This window comes from Lithobates pipiens, unplaced genomic scaffold (genome assembly GCF_037356315.1).
Source record: "Lithobates pipiens isolate NorthernLeopardFrog02 unplaced genomic scaffold, aLitPip1_a1.2 Scaffold_1, whole genome shotgun sequence".
Lineage (NCBI taxonomy): Eukaryota > Metazoa > Chordata > Amphibia > Anura > Ranidae > Lithobates > Lithobates pipiens.
In genome coordinates, this window is record NW_027507685.1 from 234,327,570 (window position 1) to 234,348,137 (window position 20,568).

General features: G+C 49.7%; 1 protein-coding gene across 1 annotated transcript in view; it reads left to right on the forward strand.

Moving 5' to 3' along the window:
• The first annotated feature begins 12,927 nt into the window (after positions 1-12,927).
• LOC143984946 (uncharacterized) overlaps positions 12,928-20,568 on the forward strand; it is a 79,074-nt gene continuing 71,433 nt past the window's right edge. The window contains exons 1-2 of the mRNA XM_077484680.1: positions 12,928-13,084; positions 13,203-13,481. Coding sequence (XP_077340806.1) covers positions 13,223-13,481 — 259 coding nt within the window. The 5' untranslated portion in view covers positions 12,928-13,084; positions 13,203-13,222. The remainder of the gene's footprint in view (positions 13,085-13,202; positions 13,482-20,568) is intronic.

Consider the following 20,568-nt stretch of genomic DNA (forward strand, 5'->3'; position numbering starts at 1 on the left):
TCAAGGGCACTCCCTGGCTTGCAACTTGATGATCAGCCAATCAGCTTGCGACATGATCAGCCAATCGGCTTGCGTCTTGATGATCAGCCAATCGGCTTGCGACTTGATGATCAGCCAATCGGGCTTGCGACAAGTTGCAAGCTGATTGGCTGATCATGTCGCAAGCCGATTGGCTGATCATCAAGTCACAAGCCGTTTGGCTTAACTGCAAGTCGCAAGCCGATTGGCTGAACATCAAGTTGCAAGCCGATTGGCTGAACATCAAGTCGCAAGCCGATTGGCTGAACTTCAAGTCGCAAGCCGATTGGCTGAACTTCAAGTCGCAAGGCGATTGGCTGAACTTCAAGTCGCAAGCAGATTGGCTGAACATCAAGTTGCAAGCTGATTGGCCGAACATCAAGACGCAAGCCGATTGGCCGATCATCAAGTCGCAAGCCGATTGGCCGATCTTCAAGTCGCAAGCCGATTGGCCGATCTTCAAGTCGCATGATCAGCCAATCGGCTTGTGACTTGATGATCAGCCAATCGGCTTGCGACATGATCAGCCAATCGGCTTGTGACTTGATGTTCAGCCAATCGGGTTGCGACTTGAAGTTCAGCCAATCGGCTTGTGACTTGATGTTCAGCCAATCGGCTTGTGACTTGATGTTCAGCCAATCGGCTTGCGACATGATCAGCCAATTGGCTTGCGACTTGAAGTTCAGCCATTCGGCTTGCGACATGATGTTCAGCCAATCGGCTTGCGACATGATGTTCAGCCAATCGGCTTGCGACTTGATGATCAGCCAATCGGCTTGCGACTTGATGATCAGCCAATCGGCTTGCGACCCTAAATTCAGCTAATCGGCTTGCGACTGGCTCAGAAAACAGCAATCCGTTTGCGTTTCCCGCACTGAGTTCAGATTGCACTGCCCTTGTGATCTGCAGCGGGTGTCAGTGCTATGATAATGACACCGCAAACGCAGGTCACAAACGCAGTGCATTTGTCTGCATCAGATCACACGGTATAAAACTACTATGCGATCCGGTTGCATTGCGTTTCCAGAAGTTGTACATGCCCTACTTTGGTGCGATGTAGTGCAATTTTCAGCCTATTCAAAATGAATCGACTCAAATCGCACTGCAATGAATCGCATTTGAATTGCACAGGAATTGCGATTCATAGGTGATTCCTGTGCGGTTTCATAGTGTGAACCCAGACTTAGCTAGAGTTTGCACTATCTTTATAAATCAGCATAATTAGTGAGATATCACTCACATCGAGTATAAAGCCAAGAACACACTATCAGTTTTCTTGTTAAACCCAGCGGGCTAAATGAAAAACAACCCTCAAGAGCTGAGGAGGAGATCCTGTACTAACAGTCTAATGTTAGTACAGCGATCTCCCCCGTTGAGCTATTGTGTTCTGACAAAGTATCTTCTGTATCTTTTTTGGAGCATATTTCATGTGACAAAATGCCCAATTTTTTGAGTGTCATTAAGAATAATGGCTCCCAAACGCATGTTGCACATTTTTGTGCGATTTTCCAGTGTAGCAGAATTGTACGACTGCCAGTAATACAGATGTGAATGGGGCCCTATAATAGAGCTTCCCCGGGCCCTGCCCCCTCCTTGTCCCCCCGGATGATATGGATGGAAGATTCGGATCTATGAAGAGAAGGTAGACAGATGGACAGCAGACATCTCAGAGATTATTTAATTAGATGCTCTTCAGCCCTGGTTCACATTGATATGTCAAATCGCATGCCAAATCGGCAGCTATTTCCGGCAATGGCACCCTCCGAATCAGTGCTGCACCGATTCCCAAAAGTAGTTTCTGTGCTAGATTTGGCGATTTCAATAGACATCTGTGCAAGAAAACGCAGAGATGTCGCTGAAATCATCGGACTGACATGCGGGAATGAAATCGCTGAACTCGCCCCTTTTCATTCCCGCAGCTCAGTGTGATCCCGGGATCAATCCTATGAATTACTAATCGCAGTGAGGATCATTGCCGGGATTATTGGGATCAATGCAGTTCTCATGGACCCCATTGAATGGAATTCTTATTATGGGAACACACTCGTCCTATTAGATCAATTGAGCTTATTAATCTGACAACTAACAGAACGATCGGGTGACGATCATCCCATGTCTATGGCCAGCTCTAGGCCTGGGTCACACCTATGTGTTCTTTAGTACTTCTTTCCAGAAACACCCTACAGTCCATATAACATGGATTCCTACGGGACACGATCACATCTGTGCGTTTTTCCAGTCACCACATTTTTGAAAAGGGTCAAGGACTTTTTTTAAATGCAAAATTGTGCATTTTTAGTTCAGTGGACTTCATTTGAGAAGCATCAGAAACGCATGTAGTGCGTTTTTTTTTTACCTGCTCAATAAAAAGCATAAAGAATGCAAAACGCAATAAAAAAAACTTGAAACATGAAAACGTGAAAAATGCTTTAAAAACGTTTGTGCAAAAATGTAAAACACACCACAAAAGCACTGCAGAGATCAAAAGTAAACTGCATCGGTGTGACCCGAGCCTAAGGCTTCAATATCTGATATTTACAATAAGAAATATGTCGGCATTTCTGATCTTTAGACTCACACAGTGCAGTGATCTGCGTTTTTCTGCATTGTAGAATGACACACACCACAATTGTTACCTGTGAACCTCATTCACACTGTAATGCACCCTAAAGCTTTGCTTCAGTGGGCTGTGATAAAATGCAGGCATGCTGTATTTTATTACAGTGCACTGTACAGGATCGCATGTCGCTGTACAGGATCGCATGTCGCTGTACAGGATCGCATGTCGCTGTACAGGATCGCATGTCCCCGTAGAGGATCGCATGTCCCCGTAGAGGATCGCATGTCACTGTACAGGATCGCATGTCACTGTACAGGATCGCTGTACAGGATTGCATGTCCCCGTAGAGGATTGCATGTCCCCGTAGAGGATCGCATGTCCCCGTAGAGGATCGCATGTCACTGTACAGGATCACATCACAAGCTGCTGAACAGTGACATGAATGAGGTGTACATTTGTCCACTTCAAATAAAGTTCAGTGATGAAAAAAGGGAAGTTGTGTGATACACTGAATTGTGCACCGCACCGCCCCCTACTGCACTCAGGATGGAGCGCTGCGGTTTACCTCTCAGACTGCTGTCTATTCTGTGTGATTTACTTTAGAAAATGCTGATTGCCTGGCTTTCATGCTGATCCAAAGGAGCTCATATTATATAAATCACTGACCCAGAATAAGTTTGCAGAAAGTAGAAAGTCTCACTTTACTTGCTGCATGCTTCTTCCAGGTCAGGGACTTGGAAAGCACTGAGCCCAGTGACAGCCAGGCAGATGGTATGCTCAGGAGGTCAGCAATGGCAGCCGCCATATTCCCCTGAGTTGAGGTTTCCATGAAGTCTGACCATTCAGATGAAGTGTCCTCCAATGTATGTTCTGCTCCTTCTACAATACAGATCTCCCTATGAATAGTGATGGATGTGATCCGGGATAACAGGTCCTGGTTCTAGTAAAACCCGTCAGCTGCACAGGACAGTTATTACATAAACAGATCCCAGCAGACAGGAATCCCAGTGACAGCAGCCATTTCCTTCATATCAGTGGTAGAACAGCAGATCTCCAGCTGCAGTAGAACTACAAGTCCCAGCAGGCATTGCCATCTCCCTGGTGACTTTCTTCCCTCATTGAGTGTGGGGCAGGGATGGGATTTGTAGTTCCCCAGCAGTTGGAGCTGTGCTGTGTGGAGGATCCTGTTAATGTACAGAGGTAAGTGGCCAGTGTTGTGTGGAGGATCCTATCACTGTACAGAGGATGATGGGGGGATGGTATGAGATGTTGATTGGATGGTATGAGATGTTGATGGGGGGGATGATATGTGATGATGGGGGGTAGTATGAGATGATGGGGGGATGGTATGAGATGATGGGGGGGATGGTATGAGATGATGGGGGGATGGTATGAGATGATGGGGGGGATGGTATGAGATGATGGGGGGATGGTATGAGATGATGGGGGGGATGGTATGAGATGATGGGGGGATGGTATGAGATGATGGGGGGGATGGTATGAGATGATGGGGGGATGGTATGAGATGATGGGGGGGATGGTATGAGATGATGGGGGGGATGGTATGAGATGATGGGGGGGATGGTATGAGATGATGGGGGGGATGGTATGAGATGATGGGGGGGATGGTATGAGATGATGGGGGGGGATGGTATGAGATGATGGGGGGATGATATGAGATGATGGGGGGGGATGGTATGAGATGATGCGGGGATGGTATGAGATGATGGGGGGGGATGGTATGAGATGATGGGGGGGGATGATATGAGATGATGGGGGGGATGATATGAGATGATGCGGGGATGGTATGAGATGATGGGGGGATGGTATGAAATTATGATGGGGGAGGGTATGAGATGATGGGGGGTGGTATGAGATGATGGGGGGGATGGTATGAGATGATGGGGGGGTGGTATGAGATGATGGGGGCGATGGTATCAGATGATGGGGGGATGGAATGTGATGATGGGGGATGGTATGTGATGATGGGGGGATAATATGAGATGATGAGGGGAGGGATGGTATGTGATGATGGGGGGGTGGCATGTGATGATGGGGGAGATGGTATGAGATGATGGAGGGATGGTATGAGATGATGGGGGGGTGGTATGTGATGATGGGGGGTGGCATGTGATGATGGGGGAGATGGTATGAGATGATGGAGGGATGGTATGAGATGATGGAGGGATGGTATGTGATGATGGGGAGATGGTATGAGATGATGGGGGGGGTGGTATGAGATGATGGGGAGATGGTATGAGATGATGGGGTGGGATGGTATGAGATGATGAGGGGGTGATATCAGATGATGGGGGGATGGTATGTCATGATGGGGGATGGTATGAGATGGTGGGGGATGGTTTGAGATGATGGGGGGTGGCATGAGATGATGGGGGGGATGGTGAGATGATGGGGTGGGGTGGTATGAGATGATGAGGGGGGGTGGTATGAGATGATGGGGGGGTGGTATCAGATGATGGGATTATGGTGTGTGATGATGGGGGGATGGTATGAGATGATGGGGGGGGGGTATGAGATGATGGGGGTGGTATGGATGATGGGGGGTGGTATGAGATGATGATGGGGGGATGGTATGAGATGATGATGGGGGGATGGTATGAGATGATGATGGGGGGATGGTATCAGATGATGGGGGGATGGGATGGTATGTGATGCTGGGGGGAGGTTATGAGCTCATGAGGGGGGGTGGTGTAAGATTAAGATGGGGTGATGGTATGTGATGATGGGGGGATGGTATGAGATGATGAGGATGGTATGTGATGATGGGGAGGATGGTGAGATGATGATGGGTGGTATAAGATGATGGGGGATGGTATGTGATGATGGGGGATGGTATGAGATAATGGGGGGATGGCATGAGATGATGGGGGGATGTATGAGATGATGGGGGGGATGGTATGAGATGATGGGGGGTGCTATGATATGATTATGGGGGAATGGTATGAGTTGATGAGGGGTGGTATGTGATGATGGGGGGGAGGTACTGTGATGATGAGGGGGTGGTATGTGATGGTGGGGGGATGGTGAGATGATGGAGGGTGGTATGTGATGATGGGGGGTAGTATGAGATGATGGGGGGTGGTATGTGATGATGAGGGTGGTATGAGATGATGGGGGGTGGTATGTGATGATGAGGGTGGTATGAGATGATGGGGGGTGGTATGTGATTATGGGGTGGAGGATGGTATCAGATGATGGGAGTAGGTTATGAGCTGATGAGGGGGATGGTATAAGATTAAGATGGAGGATGGAATGTGATGATGGGGGGGGATGGTATGAGATGATGGGGGGGATGGTATGAGATGGGGGTGGTATGTGATGATGGGTGGTATGTGATAAAGGGGGGATGGTATGAGATGATGGGGGGGTGGTATGAGATGCATGGGGGGGATGGTATGAGATGATGCGGGGATGGTATGAGATGATGGGGGGTGGTATGAGATGATGGGGGGGGATGATATGAGAGATGGGGGGATGATATGAGATGATGGGGGGGGATGATATGAGATGATGCGGGGATGGTATGAGATGATGGGGGGATGGTATGAAATTATGATGGGGAGGGTATGAGATGATGGTGGGTGGTATGAGATGGTGGGGGGGATGGTATGAGATGATGGGGGGGGTGGTATGAGATGATGGGGGCGATGGTATCAGATGATGGGGGGATGGTATGTGATGATGGGGGGATGGTTGTGATGATGGGGGGATAATATGAGATGATGAGGGGAGGGATGGTATGTGATGATGGGGGTGGCATGTGATGATGGGGGAGATGGTATGAGATGATGGAGGGATGGTATGAGATGATGGGGGGTGGTATGAGATGATGGAGGGATGGTATGTGATGATGGGGAGATGGTATGAGATGATGGGGTGGGATGGTATGAGATGATGAGGGGGTGATATCAGATGATGGGGGGATGGTATGTCATGATGGGGGATGGTATGAGATGGTGGGGGATGGTTTGAGATGATGGGGGGTGGCATGAGATGATGGGGGGATGGTGAGATGATGGGGTGGGGTGGTATGAGATGATGAGGGGGGATGGTATGAGATGATGAGGGGGTGGTATGAGATGATGGGGGGGGTGGTATCAGATGATGGGAGGATGGTGTGTGATGATGGGGGGATGGTATGAGATGATGGGGGTGGTGGTATGAGATGGGGGATGGTATGTGATGATGGGGGATGGTATGAGATGATTGGGGGGTGGTATGTGATGATGGGGGGTGGTATGTGATGATGGGGGGATGGTATGAGATGATGATGGGGGGGGATGGTATGAGATGATGATGGGGGGGATGGTATGAGATGATGATGGGGGGGATGGTATTGAGATGATGATGGGGGGATGGTATCAGATGATGGGGGATGGGATGGTTGTGATGCTGGGGGGAGGTTATGAGCTCATGAGGGGGGGTGGTATAAGATTAAGATGGGGTGATGGTATGTGATGATGGGGGGATGGTATGAGATGATGAGGATGGTATGTGATGATGGGGAGGATGGTGAGATGATGATGGGTGGTATAAGATGATGGGGGATGGTATGTGATGATGGGGGATGGTATGAGATGATGGGGGGATGGCATGAGATGATGGGGGGATGGTATGAGATGATGGGGGGTGCTATGATATGATTATGGGGGAATGGTATGAGTTGATGAGGGGTGGTATGTGATGATGGGGGGGAGGTATGTGATGATGGGGGGGTGGTATGTGATGGTGGGGGGATGGTGAGATGATGGAGGGTGGTATGTGATGATGGGGGGTAGTATGAGATGATGGGGGGTGGTATGTGATGATGAGGGTGGTATGAGATGATGGGGGTGGTATGTGATTATGGGGGGGGAGGATGGTTCAGATGATGGGGGTAGGTTATGAGCTGATGAGGGGGGATGGTATAAGATTAAGATGGAGGATGGAATGTGATGATGGGTGGTATGAGATGATGGGGGGATGGTATGAGATGGGGGTGGTATGTGATGATGGGTGGTATGTGATAAAGGGGGGATGATATGAGATGATGGGGGGGTGGTATGAGATGATGGGGGGGTGGTATGAGATGATGGGGGGGGGTGGTATGAGATGATGGGGGGGATGGTATGAGATGATGGGGGTGGTATGAGATGATGGGGGGTGGTATGAGATGATGGGGGGATGGTATATGAGATGATGGAGGGGTGGTATGAGATGATGGGGGGTGGTATGAGATGATGGGGGGTGGTATGAGATGATGGGGGGGGTGGTATGAGATGATGGGGGGGGGTGGTATGAGATGATGGGGGGATGGTATGAGATGATGGGGGGATGGTATGAGATGATGGGGGGGAAGGATATGAGATGATGGGGGGATAGTTGAGATGATGGGGGGGTGGTATGAGATGATGGGGGTGGTATGAGATGATGGGGGGGTGTATGAGATGATGGGGGGGTGGTATGAGATGATGGGGGGATGGTATGAGATGATGGGGGGGTAGTATGAGATGATGGGGGGGGGTGGTATGTGATGATGGGGTGGTATGAGATGATGGGGGGTGGTATGAGATGATGGGGGGGTGGTATGAGATGATGGGGGGGGATGGTATGAGATGATGGGGGGGTGGTATGAGATGATGGGGGGTGGTATGAGATGATGGGGGGATGGTATGAGATGATGGGGGGTGGTATGAGATGATGGGGGATGGTATGAGATGATGGGGGGATGGTATGAGATGATGGGGGGGTGGTATGAGATGATGGGGGGGGATGGTATGAGATGATGGGGGGTGGTATGAGATGATGGGGGGGTGGTATGAGATGATGGGGATGGTATGAGATGATGGGGGGATGGTATGAGATGATGGGGATGGTATGAGATGATGGGGGGGTGGTATGAGATGATGGGGGGGGATGGTATGAGATGATGGGGGGGGGGGATGGTATGAGATGATGGGGGGGTGGTATGAGATGATGGGGGGGGATGGTATGAGATGATGGGGGGGGATGGTATGAGATGATGGGGGGTGGTATGAGATGATGGGGGGGTGGTATGAGATGATGGGGATGGTATGAGATGATGGGGGGATGATATGAGATGATGGGGGGGGATGATATGAGATGATGGGGGGGGATGATATGAGATGATGGGGGGATGGTATGAGATGATGGGGGGGATGGTATGAGATGATGGGGGGATGGTATGAGGATGATGGGGGGATGGTATGAGATGATGGGGGGGATGGTATGAGATGATGGGGGGGGGATGGTATGAGATGATGGGGGGGATGGTATGAGATGATGGGGGGATGGTATGAGATGATGGGGGGATGGTATGAGATGATGGGGGGATGGTATGAGATGATGGGGGATGGTATGAGATGATGGGGGGGATGGTATGGATGATGGGGGGGATGGTATGAGATGATGGGGGGATGGTATGAGATGATGGGGGGATGGTATGAGATGATGGGGGGTGGTATGATATGATGGGGGGATGGTATGAGATGATGGGGGTGGTATGAGATGATGGGGGGTGGTATGAGATGATGGGGGGTGGTATGAGATGCATGGGGGGGTGGTATGAGATGATGGGGGGGGGGTATGCGATGATGGGGGATGGTATGAGATGATGGGGGGATGGTATGAGATGATGGGGGGATGGTATGAGATGATGGGGGGATGGTATGAGATGATGGGGGGGATGGTATGAGATGATGGGGGGTGGTATGAGATGTGGGGGGTGGTATGAGATGATGGGGGGGTGGTATGAGATGATGGGGGGATGGTATGAGATGATGGAGGGATGGTATGAGATGATGGGGGGGATGGTATTAGATGATGGGGGGATGGTATGAGATGATGGGGGGATGGTATGAGATGATGGGGGGATGGTATGAGATGATGGGGGGGATGGTATGAGATGACGGGGGGATGGTATGAGATGATGGGGGGATGGTATGAGATGATGGGGGGGATGGTATGAGCTGATGGGGGGATGGTATGAGATGATGGGGGGTGGTATGAGATGATGGGGGGGTGGTATGAGATGATGGGGGGATGGTATGAGATGATGGGGGATGGTATGAGATGATGGGGGGGTGGTATGAGATGATGGGGGATGGTATGAGATGATGGGGGGGATGGTATGAGATGATGGGGGGTGGTATGAGATGATGGGGGGGTGGTATGAGATGATGGGGGGATGGTATGAGATGATGGGGGGGATGGTATGAGATGATGGGGGGATGGTATGAGATGATGGGGGGATGGTAGAGATGATGGGGGGATGGTATGAGATGATGATGGGGGGGTGGTATGAGATGATGGGGGGGTGGTATGAGATGATGGGGGGGATGGTATGAGATGATGGGGGGGATGGTATGAGATGATGGGGGGGTGGTATGAGATGATGGGGGGATGGTATGAGATGATGGGGGATGGTATGAGATGATGGGGGGGATGGTATGAGATGATGGGGGGATGGTATGAGATGATGGGGGGATGGTATGAGATGATGGGGGGATGGTATGAGATGATGGGGGGGTGGTATGAGATGATGGGGGGGGTGGTATGAGATGATGGGGGTGGTATGAGATGATGGGGGGGTGGTATGAGATGATGGGGGGATGGTATGAGATGATGGGGGGATGGTATGAGATGATGGGGGGGATGGTATGAGATGATGGGGGGATGGTATGAGATGATGGGGGATGGTATGAGATGATGGGGGGATGGTATTAGATGATGATGGGGGGGGTGGTATGAGATGATGGGGGGGATGGTATGAGATGATGGGGGTGGTATGAGATGATGGGGGGATGGTATGAGATGATGGGGGGATGGTATGAGATGATGGGGGGATGGTATGAGATGATGGGGGATGGTATGAGATGATGGGGGATGGTATGAGATGATGGGGGGATGGTATGAGATGATGGGTGGGGGTGGTATGAGATGATGGGGGGGGGTGGTATGAGATGATGGGGGTGGTATGAGATGATGGGGGGATGGTATGAGATGATGGGGGGATGGTATGAGATGATGGGGGGGGTGGTATGAGATGATGGGGGGGGTGGTATGAGATGATGGGGGGGGATGGTATGTGATGATGGGGGGATGGTATGAGATGATGGGGGGGGGTGGTATGAGATGATGGGGGGATGGTATGGGATGATGGGGGGATGGTATGAGATGATGGGGGGTGGTATGAGATGATGGGGGTGGTATGAGATGATGGGGGGGATGGTATGAGATGATGGGGGGATGGTATGAGATGATGGGGGGGTGGTATGAGATGATGGGGGGATGGTATGAGATGATGGGGGGGTGGTATGAGATGATGGGGGGATGGTATGAGATGATGGGGGGGTGGTATGAGATGATGGGGGGATGGTATGAGATGATGGGGGTGGTATGAGATGATGGGGGGATGGTATGAGATGATGGGGGATGGTATGAGATGATGGGGGGGTGGTATGAGATGATAGGGGATGGTATGAGATGATGGGGGGTGGTATGAGATGATGGGGGGGATGATATGAGATGATGGGGGGATGGTATGAGATGATGGGGGGATGGTATGAGATGATGGGGGGATGGTATGAGATGATGGGGGGATGGTATGAGATGATGGGGGGGGTGGTATGAGATGATGGGGGGATGGTATGAGATGATGGGGGGATGGTATGAGATGATGGGGGGATGGTATGAGATGATGGGGGGATGGTATGAGATGATGGGGGGATGGTATGAGATGATGGGGGGATGGTATGAGATGATGGGGGGGGTGGTATGAGATGATGGGGGGGTGGTATGAGATGATGGGGGTGGTATGAGATGATGGGGGGATGGTATGAGATGATGGGGGTGGTATGAGATGATGGGGGGATGGTATGAGATGATGGGGGGGTGGTATGAGATGATGGGGGGATGGTATGAGATGATGGGGGGGATGGTATGAGATGATGGGGGGATGGTATGAGATGATGGGGGGGGGGGTGGTATGAGATGATGGGGGGTGGTATGAGATGATGGGGGTGGTATGAGATGATGGGGGGATGGTATGAGATGATGGGGGGATGGTATGAGATGATGGGGGAGATGGTATGAGATGATGGGGGGATGGTATGAGATGATGGGGGTGGTATGAGATGATGGGGGGATGGTATGAGATGATGGGGGGATGGTATGAGATGATGGGGGGGTGGTATGAGATGATGGGGGGATGGTATGAGATGATGCGGGGATGGTATGAGATGATGGGGGGATGGTATGAGATGATGGGGGGTGGTATGAGATGATGGGGGGATGGTATGAGATGATGGGGGGGTGGTATGAGATGATGGGGGGGTGGTATGAGATGATGGGGGGGGGGGTGGTATGAGATGATGGGGGGGTGGTATGAGATGATGGGGGGGTGGTATGAGATGATGGGGGGTGGTATGAGATGATGGGGGGATGGTATGAGATGATGGGGGGTGGTATGAGATGATGGGGGGGTGGTATGAGATGATGGGGGGGTGGTATGAGATGATGGGGGGGTGGTATGAGATGATGGGGGGGGATGGTATGAGATGATGGGGGGATGGTATGAGATGATGGGGGGATGGTATGAGATGATGGGGGGGATGGTATGAGATGATGGGGGGTGGTATGAGATGATGGGGGGGATGGTATGAGATGATGGGGGGATGGTATGAGATGATGGGGGGATGGTATGAGATGATGGGGGGATGGTATGAGATGGTGGGGGATGGTATTAGATGATGGGGGGATGGTATGAGATGATGGGGGGATGGTATTAGATGATGGGGGGATGGTATGAGATGATGGGGGGATGGTATGAGATGATGGGGGATGGTATGAGATGATGGGGGGATGGTATGAGATGACCTCTGATAACACACAATGTGCACTCCTCTCCTCTCCTCTCCTCATTTCTATATAAAGTCCTCAGTGTTCTCTGTAGGATTGGAATGAAGTTTGTATTTCCTGAACTCTCCCTGAACGCTGTGTGCACTGACAGTATACACTCGGTATGACATGACCTTTCCTGGTCGGTGTCCGTCGGTGATCAGCACGATCAGTGTTGTATAATGAATTCATCCCCCCACCCCCCTATAGGATGGAACGTTCCTCGTCTCTCTGACACTGACTTGGTGTTTGATGGGAAACATTAGCTAATAAATTGGATGAAGACCTTTCATTGGATGTAGGGGTGATTGACAGCTCTAAGCGTCCAATCAGTGATCAGCAGCTTCTCAGCGCTCTCCTAGTTGTACAGATTTCTCCCATGATGTGTTTTCTCCCCATTCCTATTGGTTCTTTCAGTCATGTGACCCGGTTTCCTCAGGCGGATTAGCGCTCCACCCCGGGGTGATTGTACACAGCGGTAGGGGGGAGCAGGATGGCGGATCCCTCTTCCTCTGCTCCTCAGGATGTGCCTGAGGGGGGATTGCTGGGACTTGTAGTTCTCCCCGCTCTACAGATGTTTAGGGGGTGGTGAGTGTAGAAATATACAGAGTGATGCTCAGTGTCTGTACTATACATGTCATGTGATCACACATTACACACATCACTTCCTCTGATCCCAGGTCACATCTTCCTCTTCTCTCTGCAGGGATCCATTCCTTCCAGGTGATGTCCGGCTGTGAGCTGAGAGATGACGGCACCACTGAGGGGTATTTCCAGTTCGGATATGATGGGAGAGATTTTGTGTATCTGGACACACAGAGAGGGATCTATATCCCGACCATGAATGAGGCTCAGATCTCCACACAGAGATGGAACAGTCCAGAGGAGAGATGGGGGGAGAGAGAGAAGAATTATCTGGAGAATCTCTGTATTCCATACCTGAAGAGATCCATAGAGTACGGGAGAGGAGATCTGGAGAGGAGAGGTGAGCGCACAATATATATATACATTGTATTATATACATCCTCTGTATACTCTCTATACATTCTATCTGTATACACAGCACCTCCTACATCATCACACACTCCTCCCACCTCTCTGATAACCACACCCACTGACACCTGATAGGAGAAAGTCCAACACTGAGTGTATATAATACACCATACAATGTGTGCGATCTACACACCATACAATACATAACAATCCAATCCTAGAAATGTCCAACAAGTGTCACTCCACCCGACACTCGTAAACACGCAGATGCAAACAAATCGTAACACAAGTGCAACACATGTGAAGCGCACTGCAAAGCATGCATTTTCTTGCTGGTTGCCGTGCGCTTTGAAACACGCAGATGCAAACTAATGGTAACATGTTTTCTATGCGGGTTGTCACGTGTTTTCTGTGCGGGTTGTCACGTGTTTTCTGTGCGGGTTGTCACGTGTTTTCTGTGCGGGTTGTCATGTGTTTTCTGTGCGGGTTGTCACGTGTTTTCTGTGCGGGTTGTCACGTGTTTTCTGTGCGGGTTGTCACGTGTTTTCTGTGCGGGTTGTCACGTGTTTTCTGTGCGGGTTGTCACGTGTTTTCTGTGCGGGTTGTCACTTGTTTTCTATGTGGGTTGTCACGTGTTTTCTGTGCGGGTTGTCACGTGTTTTCTGTGCGGGTTGTCACGTGTTTTCTGTGCGGGTTGTCACGTGTTTTCTGTGCGGGTTGTCACGTGTTTTCTATGCGGGTTGTCACGTGTTTTCTGTGCGGGTTGTCACGTGTTTTCTGTGCGGGTTGTCACGTGTTTTCTATGCGGGTTGTCACTTGTTTTCTATGCGGGTTGTCACGTGTTTTCTATGCGGGTTGTCACTTGTTTTCTGTGCGGGTTGTCACTTGTTTTCTGTGCGGGTTGTCACGTGTTTTCTGTGCGGATTGTCACGTGTTTTCTGTGCGGGTTGTCACGTGTTTTCTGTGCGGGTTGTCACGTGTTTTCTGTGCGGGTTGTCACGTGTTTTCTGTGCGGGTTGTCACGTGTTTTCTGTGCGGGTTGTCACGTGTTTTCTGTGCGGGTTGTCACGTGTTTTCTGTGCGGGTTGTCACCTGTTTTCTGTGCGGGTTGTCACGTGTTTTGAAATGCGCAGATGAGAACGCATCCTAAATGGTACTGCAAGTGTGACTCACATTGCCATGTGGGTTGCCATGCGATTATAAACAGACAGAAGCAAATTAATGGTAACGCAAGCGTGACACGTATTGCTACGTGTTTTTGAAATGTAAGGCAAAGTGCGTGTCTTTTGGTGCGGGTTGCCACGTGTTTTTGAAACGATATGCCAAAGCATTAATTTTACTTGCGAGTTGTCATGCGTTCAGAAATGTGCAGATGCAAACAAATGGTATTGCAAGCATGATGCGCGTTGCTTTGCGTTTTTCAAAACTCAAGGCAAAGCACGCAACTTCTGTGCAGGCTGCTGTGGGTTTGGAAATGCCCAAATGAGAATGCAGCCTGGATGGTAAGGCAAAGGTGACGCACATTGCTGTCCGTTTTAAAAATGCGCGGCGAAGCGTGCAATTTCTTGCAAGTTGTCAATGCGTTTGGAAACGCACGTGTGTACGAATGGTAAAGCAAAAGCGACGCGACTTTAATTGGCAAGAGCGTCCCAGACAGCCTAGTCTCTCGTGCGTCATCGCTGGATCGAGATGGGGCTCAGGTAAATATTAGGGGGACTGCTGCACACAGAATGCATTAAGATAAAAAGCCTTTAGAACCGCTTTAAGTCCTAATGTGCTAGTATGCATCGCTTACTAGCACATTATTCAGGACTTACTTGAAAACAAAGCCCTCCAGAGGTGCGTGTCACCGCTGAACGCGCTTCCATCTTCACCTGGTCTTTTTTCCGGGTTCACGGGCTTCTGCTATATGAATGGCCGAGCCGGCGATGATGCATGTACTCGGGAGTTGCTGTTTATGGCGTGGCTCTGAAAAAACGGCACGGTTATGCCATTACTACAGAGAGCATGTGCTGGAGACATCACCAGCTGCATCTAAATGTAATATCTCCTAAACAGTTCACATTTAGGAGATATACTTACAGTACCTAATAGGTAAGTTTATAATAAGGCTTGCCTATAGGTAAAAATTATACCTGGGAGTTTACTCCCACATTAACCACTTACAGACCGGAAGATTTGGCTGCTTACCAGGCCATTTTTTGCGATACGGCACTGCGTCAGTTTAACCGGTTCCCAACCGGCGCACAGCGATGTACGTCGGCAGAATGGCACGGCTGGGCAAATGGGCGTACCTATACATCCCTTTAAGTTTACCTGTGTGTGCGCCGCCGGCCGGGAGCTTTGTGTGTCGGGTCGCAGGTCCCTTGGACTCGATATCCGTGGGGAGACCCGCGATTGTCTCACGGAGAGGAAGAACGGGGTGATGCTAATGTAAGCAAGCATCTCCCAGTTCTGCCTAGTGACAGTGTCACTGATCATAGCTCCCTGTGATCGGGAGTTATGAAAAGTGATGTGTCGCAGCTAGCCCATCCCCCCCTACAGTTACAAACACTCCCCAGGACACACTTAACTCCTACAGCGCCACCTAGTGTTATCCCCTTCACTGCCAGTCACATTTACACAGTAATCAATGCAATTTTAATCGCACTGATCGCTGTATAAATGTGAATGGTCCCAAAATCATGCCAAAATTGTCGCTGATCGCCGCCATTACTAATAAAGATTTTTTTATTAAAAATACCATAAAACTATCCCCTATTTTGTAGACGCTATAACTTTTGCGCAAACCAATCAATAAACGCTTATTTTGAATTTATTTTTTACCAAAAATATGTAGAAAAATACGTATCGGTCTAAACTGAGGAAAAAAAACGTTTTTTTATATATATAATTTTGGGGGATATTTACTATAGCAAAAAATAATGTGTTTTTTTTCAAAATTGACACTTTTTTTTAGTTTATAGCACAAAAGATAAAAACCACAGGCTACAAGATAGTTTCTATCTTGGCCTTCCCCTCCAGCATATCCATATCCCCGGTTCGCTGGAGGCCCTGTTGGGGGCGGTAAAGGACTTGCTGAATCAGGGGGTGATTGTACCAGTTCCGGAATCGGAGCGCTTCCAGGGATTCTACTCAAATCTGTTTGTGGTTCCCAAGAAGGAAGGGATACGTCCAATCTTGGACTTGAAAGCCCTCAATCACTTTGTAACAGTGCAGAGGTTCAGAACGGAATCAGATCGCTCAGTAGTCGCTGCACTCCATCAAGGGGACTCCCTGGCATCCTTAGACATCCAGGATGCGTACCTGCACATACCCATATGCCTTCGGCATCAAAAATTTCTACGTTTGGCAGTCAGGGAAGCCCATTACCAATTTGTGGCTCTTCCCTTTGGCCTGGCATCCGCCCCCCTGAGTCTTTACCAAAGTGCTGGCTCCAGTATTGGCATTGCTGCAACAACGCGGGATCGCGATCGCGGGCTACCTGGACGATCTCCTCCTGAGAGCACCTTCTGCCTCAGAATTAGAGGAGGATGTGGCGATCACCATGCAGACCTTTCAAGAATTTGGGTGGCTGTTGAACCTAAAGAAGTCGATGATTGTGCTGACCCAGCATCTGGAGTACCTAGGTTGGTTTGCTATTGGACTCCAGGGAAGCGAGAGTTTTTCTTCCTTCAGACAAATTGCAGACTCTCAGATCTGTGGTCAAACTACTGTTGTACCGCAAGTGGTCGTTACTCCGCTTTTTCATGCGAGTACTGGGACTCATGGTAGCCTCCTTCGAGGCAGTACCTTATGCCCAGTTCCACACCAGAGTACTGCAGAAGGAGATCTAGTTGAAATGGGACAAATCTCAGTTATCCCTGGATCAACAGATCCAGGTGAGCCAGCCAGTCAGGGACTCTCTGATCTGGTGGTTGAGGTCCCCGGTGATTCAGTCCGGAAAATCGTTCCTTTTTCTGAAATGGACGGTGATCACTACGGACGCCAGTCTATCCGGCTGGGGTGGAGTGATGGGGATTCAGTCGGCTCAGGGACTCTGGTCGACGGAGGAATCTGAGTTGTCGATCAATCTGCTCGAATTGAGAGTGATCAAGCTGTGCCTCCACACATGGTCGATGAGTCTTCAAGGGCGTCCGATCAGGATCCAGTCGGACAACGCCACGGCTGTGGCATATATAAATCACCAAGGGGGAACCAGAAGCTCAGCCGCTGCTCGGGAGGTCGCTCACATACTTCGGTGGGCAGAGCGGCACATGCTGGCCCTGTCGGCCATTTACATCCCAGGGGTAGAAAATTGGCAGGCGGACTATCTGAGTCGACAGATGTTGGACCCAGGAGAATGGGCGTTGCATCCGGAGATATTCAGGCTGCTGTGCCTGAAGTGGGGCACACCAGATGTGGATCTATTGGCCTCCCGTCTCAATCGGAAGGTGCCAAGATTCGTGTCCAGGACAAGATATCCGTGGGCAGATGCGTCAGATGCGCTGGTGGCTCCGTGGGATCAGTACCAGCTGATCTACGCCTTTCCTCCACTAAAACTGTTGCCACGTCTGCTTCGCAGAGGGGAAGCCGAGGGGATTCCAGTAATCCTGGTTGCCCCAGATTGGCCTCAGCGGCCCTGGTGCGTCTGGTGGCAGACGTTCCCTGACGACTGGCGTTGCGAAAGGACCTCCTATCTCAAGGTCCAATCTTTCATCCTGCTTTACCATCGCTGGCTTTAACGGCATGGCTATTAAGAGCCAGGTGTTGAGGAACCGGGGTCTGTCGGACTTGGTGATTCCAACTATGTTGAGGGCGTGGAAATCTTCTTCTCTGAAGATATGCCATCGTACCTGGAAGGCCTACATCTCCATGTGTGAGGAGAAAGGATGGCATCCACGCTCCTTTTCCATATCCAGGATCCTGCTGTTTCTCCAGCAAGAGATTGGCATTAAGCACCATCAAAGGGCAAATTTCAGCTTTGGCTGTCTTTTTTTTCAATGACCCCTAGCATCACACTCGTGATGCCTTAGTGAGTACCTTCGTTCAGGGGGTACGACACATAGTCCCTCTGGTGTGTCCACCATTACCCCCATGGGATTTGAACCTGGTGTTGTCGGCGCTTCAAAATCCGCCGTTTGAAAACAGGGAGATTCCCCTGTTGACTCTTTCTCAGAAAGTTACACTGGTTTCAGTAAACGTATGTTCTTCTTTAACCACTTTCAGACCGGACCAATTTGCTGGTCAAAGACCAGACCACTTTTTGCGATTCGGCACTGCGTCGCTTTAACTGACAATTGCGCGGTCGTGCGACGTGGCTCCCAAACAAAATTGACGTCCTTTTTTTCCCACAAATAGAGCTTTCTTTTGGTGGTATTTGATCACCCCTGCGGTTTTTATTTTTTGCGCTATAAACAAAAATAGAGCGACAATTTTGAAAAAAACGCATTATTTTTTACTTTTTGTTATAATAAATATCCCCCAAAAATATGTAAAAAAACATTTTTTTCCCTCAGTTTAGGCCGATCTTATACATATTTTTGGTAAAAAAAATCGCAATAAGCGATTATTGATTGGTTTGCGCAATAATTTTTTATTATTTTTTTTTTTTTACTAGTAATGGCGGCGATCAGCGATTTTTATTGTGACTGCGACATTGTGGGGGACACATCGGACATTTTTGACACATTTTTGGGACCATTGTCATTTATACAGTAATCACTGCTATATAAATGCAGTGATTCCTGTGTAAATGACACTGGCAGTGAAAGGGTTAACCAGTGGGTGGCAGTGTAGGGGTTAAGTGTTCCTAGGGGAGTGTTACTAACTGTGGGGGGGTTGGGCTTTCATTTAGTGTACACTGATCTCTGCTCCAATCACATGGAGCAGAGATCAGCGTCGCTAGTTGCTAGGCAGAATAGACAAATGTTGTTTAAACAGCATTTGCTCTATTCGGCCGCTCCGTGAGACGATCGCGGGGATGCCCGCGGCGATCGAGTCCGCGGGTCCTGCGACCGGACTCACGGGGGTCCCGACCAGCGCGCCGCCGGCGGCGCGCTCCCGATGGCAGGGCGGCATCGAATATTGGACGTACCTGTACGCCAATATGCCTGCCCGTGCCATTCTGTCGACGTACATCGTCGTGCGCTGGTCAGGAAGTGGTTAAGTAACATTGGTGTGGAGTGTTGTTCCCTTTACAGCAGGTGATACCCAGGTAATAACAAAGGTATATTGTGGTTATACTGCAGATTGTGGGGTTATTCGCTTCACACCAACATCGCACCATAGCTGTGTCAAGGGGATTGAGCAAATTCAGTGGGGGTTTAATAGCAGAGTACAGGCCCAAACAAACTCAGGAGCTCCTTCGGGGGTCAGTGCTACATTAGTAAATTGAGTCCACTTGTGTGTAATTTCATCTCAGTATAAATACAGCTGTTCTGTGAAGCCCTCAGAGGGCCTTGAATACATCACCCCCACCATGGAACATGGTGGTGGCAGCATCATGTGGGGATGCTTATCTTCAGCAGGGACAGGGAAGCTGGTCAGATTTGATGGGAAGATGGATGGAGCCAAATACAGGGCAATCTTGGAAGAAAACCTGTTATGCCGCGTACACACGACCGGTTTTCCCCGTCGGAATAAACTCTGTCTACACAAGATCACACCAAAGTCCGAACGTCTAGAACACGTACGATGGGACTAGAAAAAGGAAGTTCAATAGCCAGTAGCCAATAGCCTCCGTCTCGTACTTGCTTCAGAGCATGTGTCATTTTTGGTCCGTCGGAACAGCATACAGACGAGCGGTTTTCCCAATAGGAATTGGTTCTGTCGGAAAGATTTAAAACATGTTCTATTTATAGGTCCATCAGAGTTTTCGGAAAAAAAAGTCAGATGAGGCATACACACGATCGGAATATACGATGAAAAGCTACCGTCTAACTTTTTCTGACGGACATTCCGCTCGTGTGTACGCGGCATTAGAGTCTGCAAAAGACTTAAGACTGGGGCGGAGGTTCACCTTCCAGCAGGACAACGACCCAAAACATACAGCCAGAGCTACAATGGAATGGTTTAGATCAAAGCATATTCATAGGTTA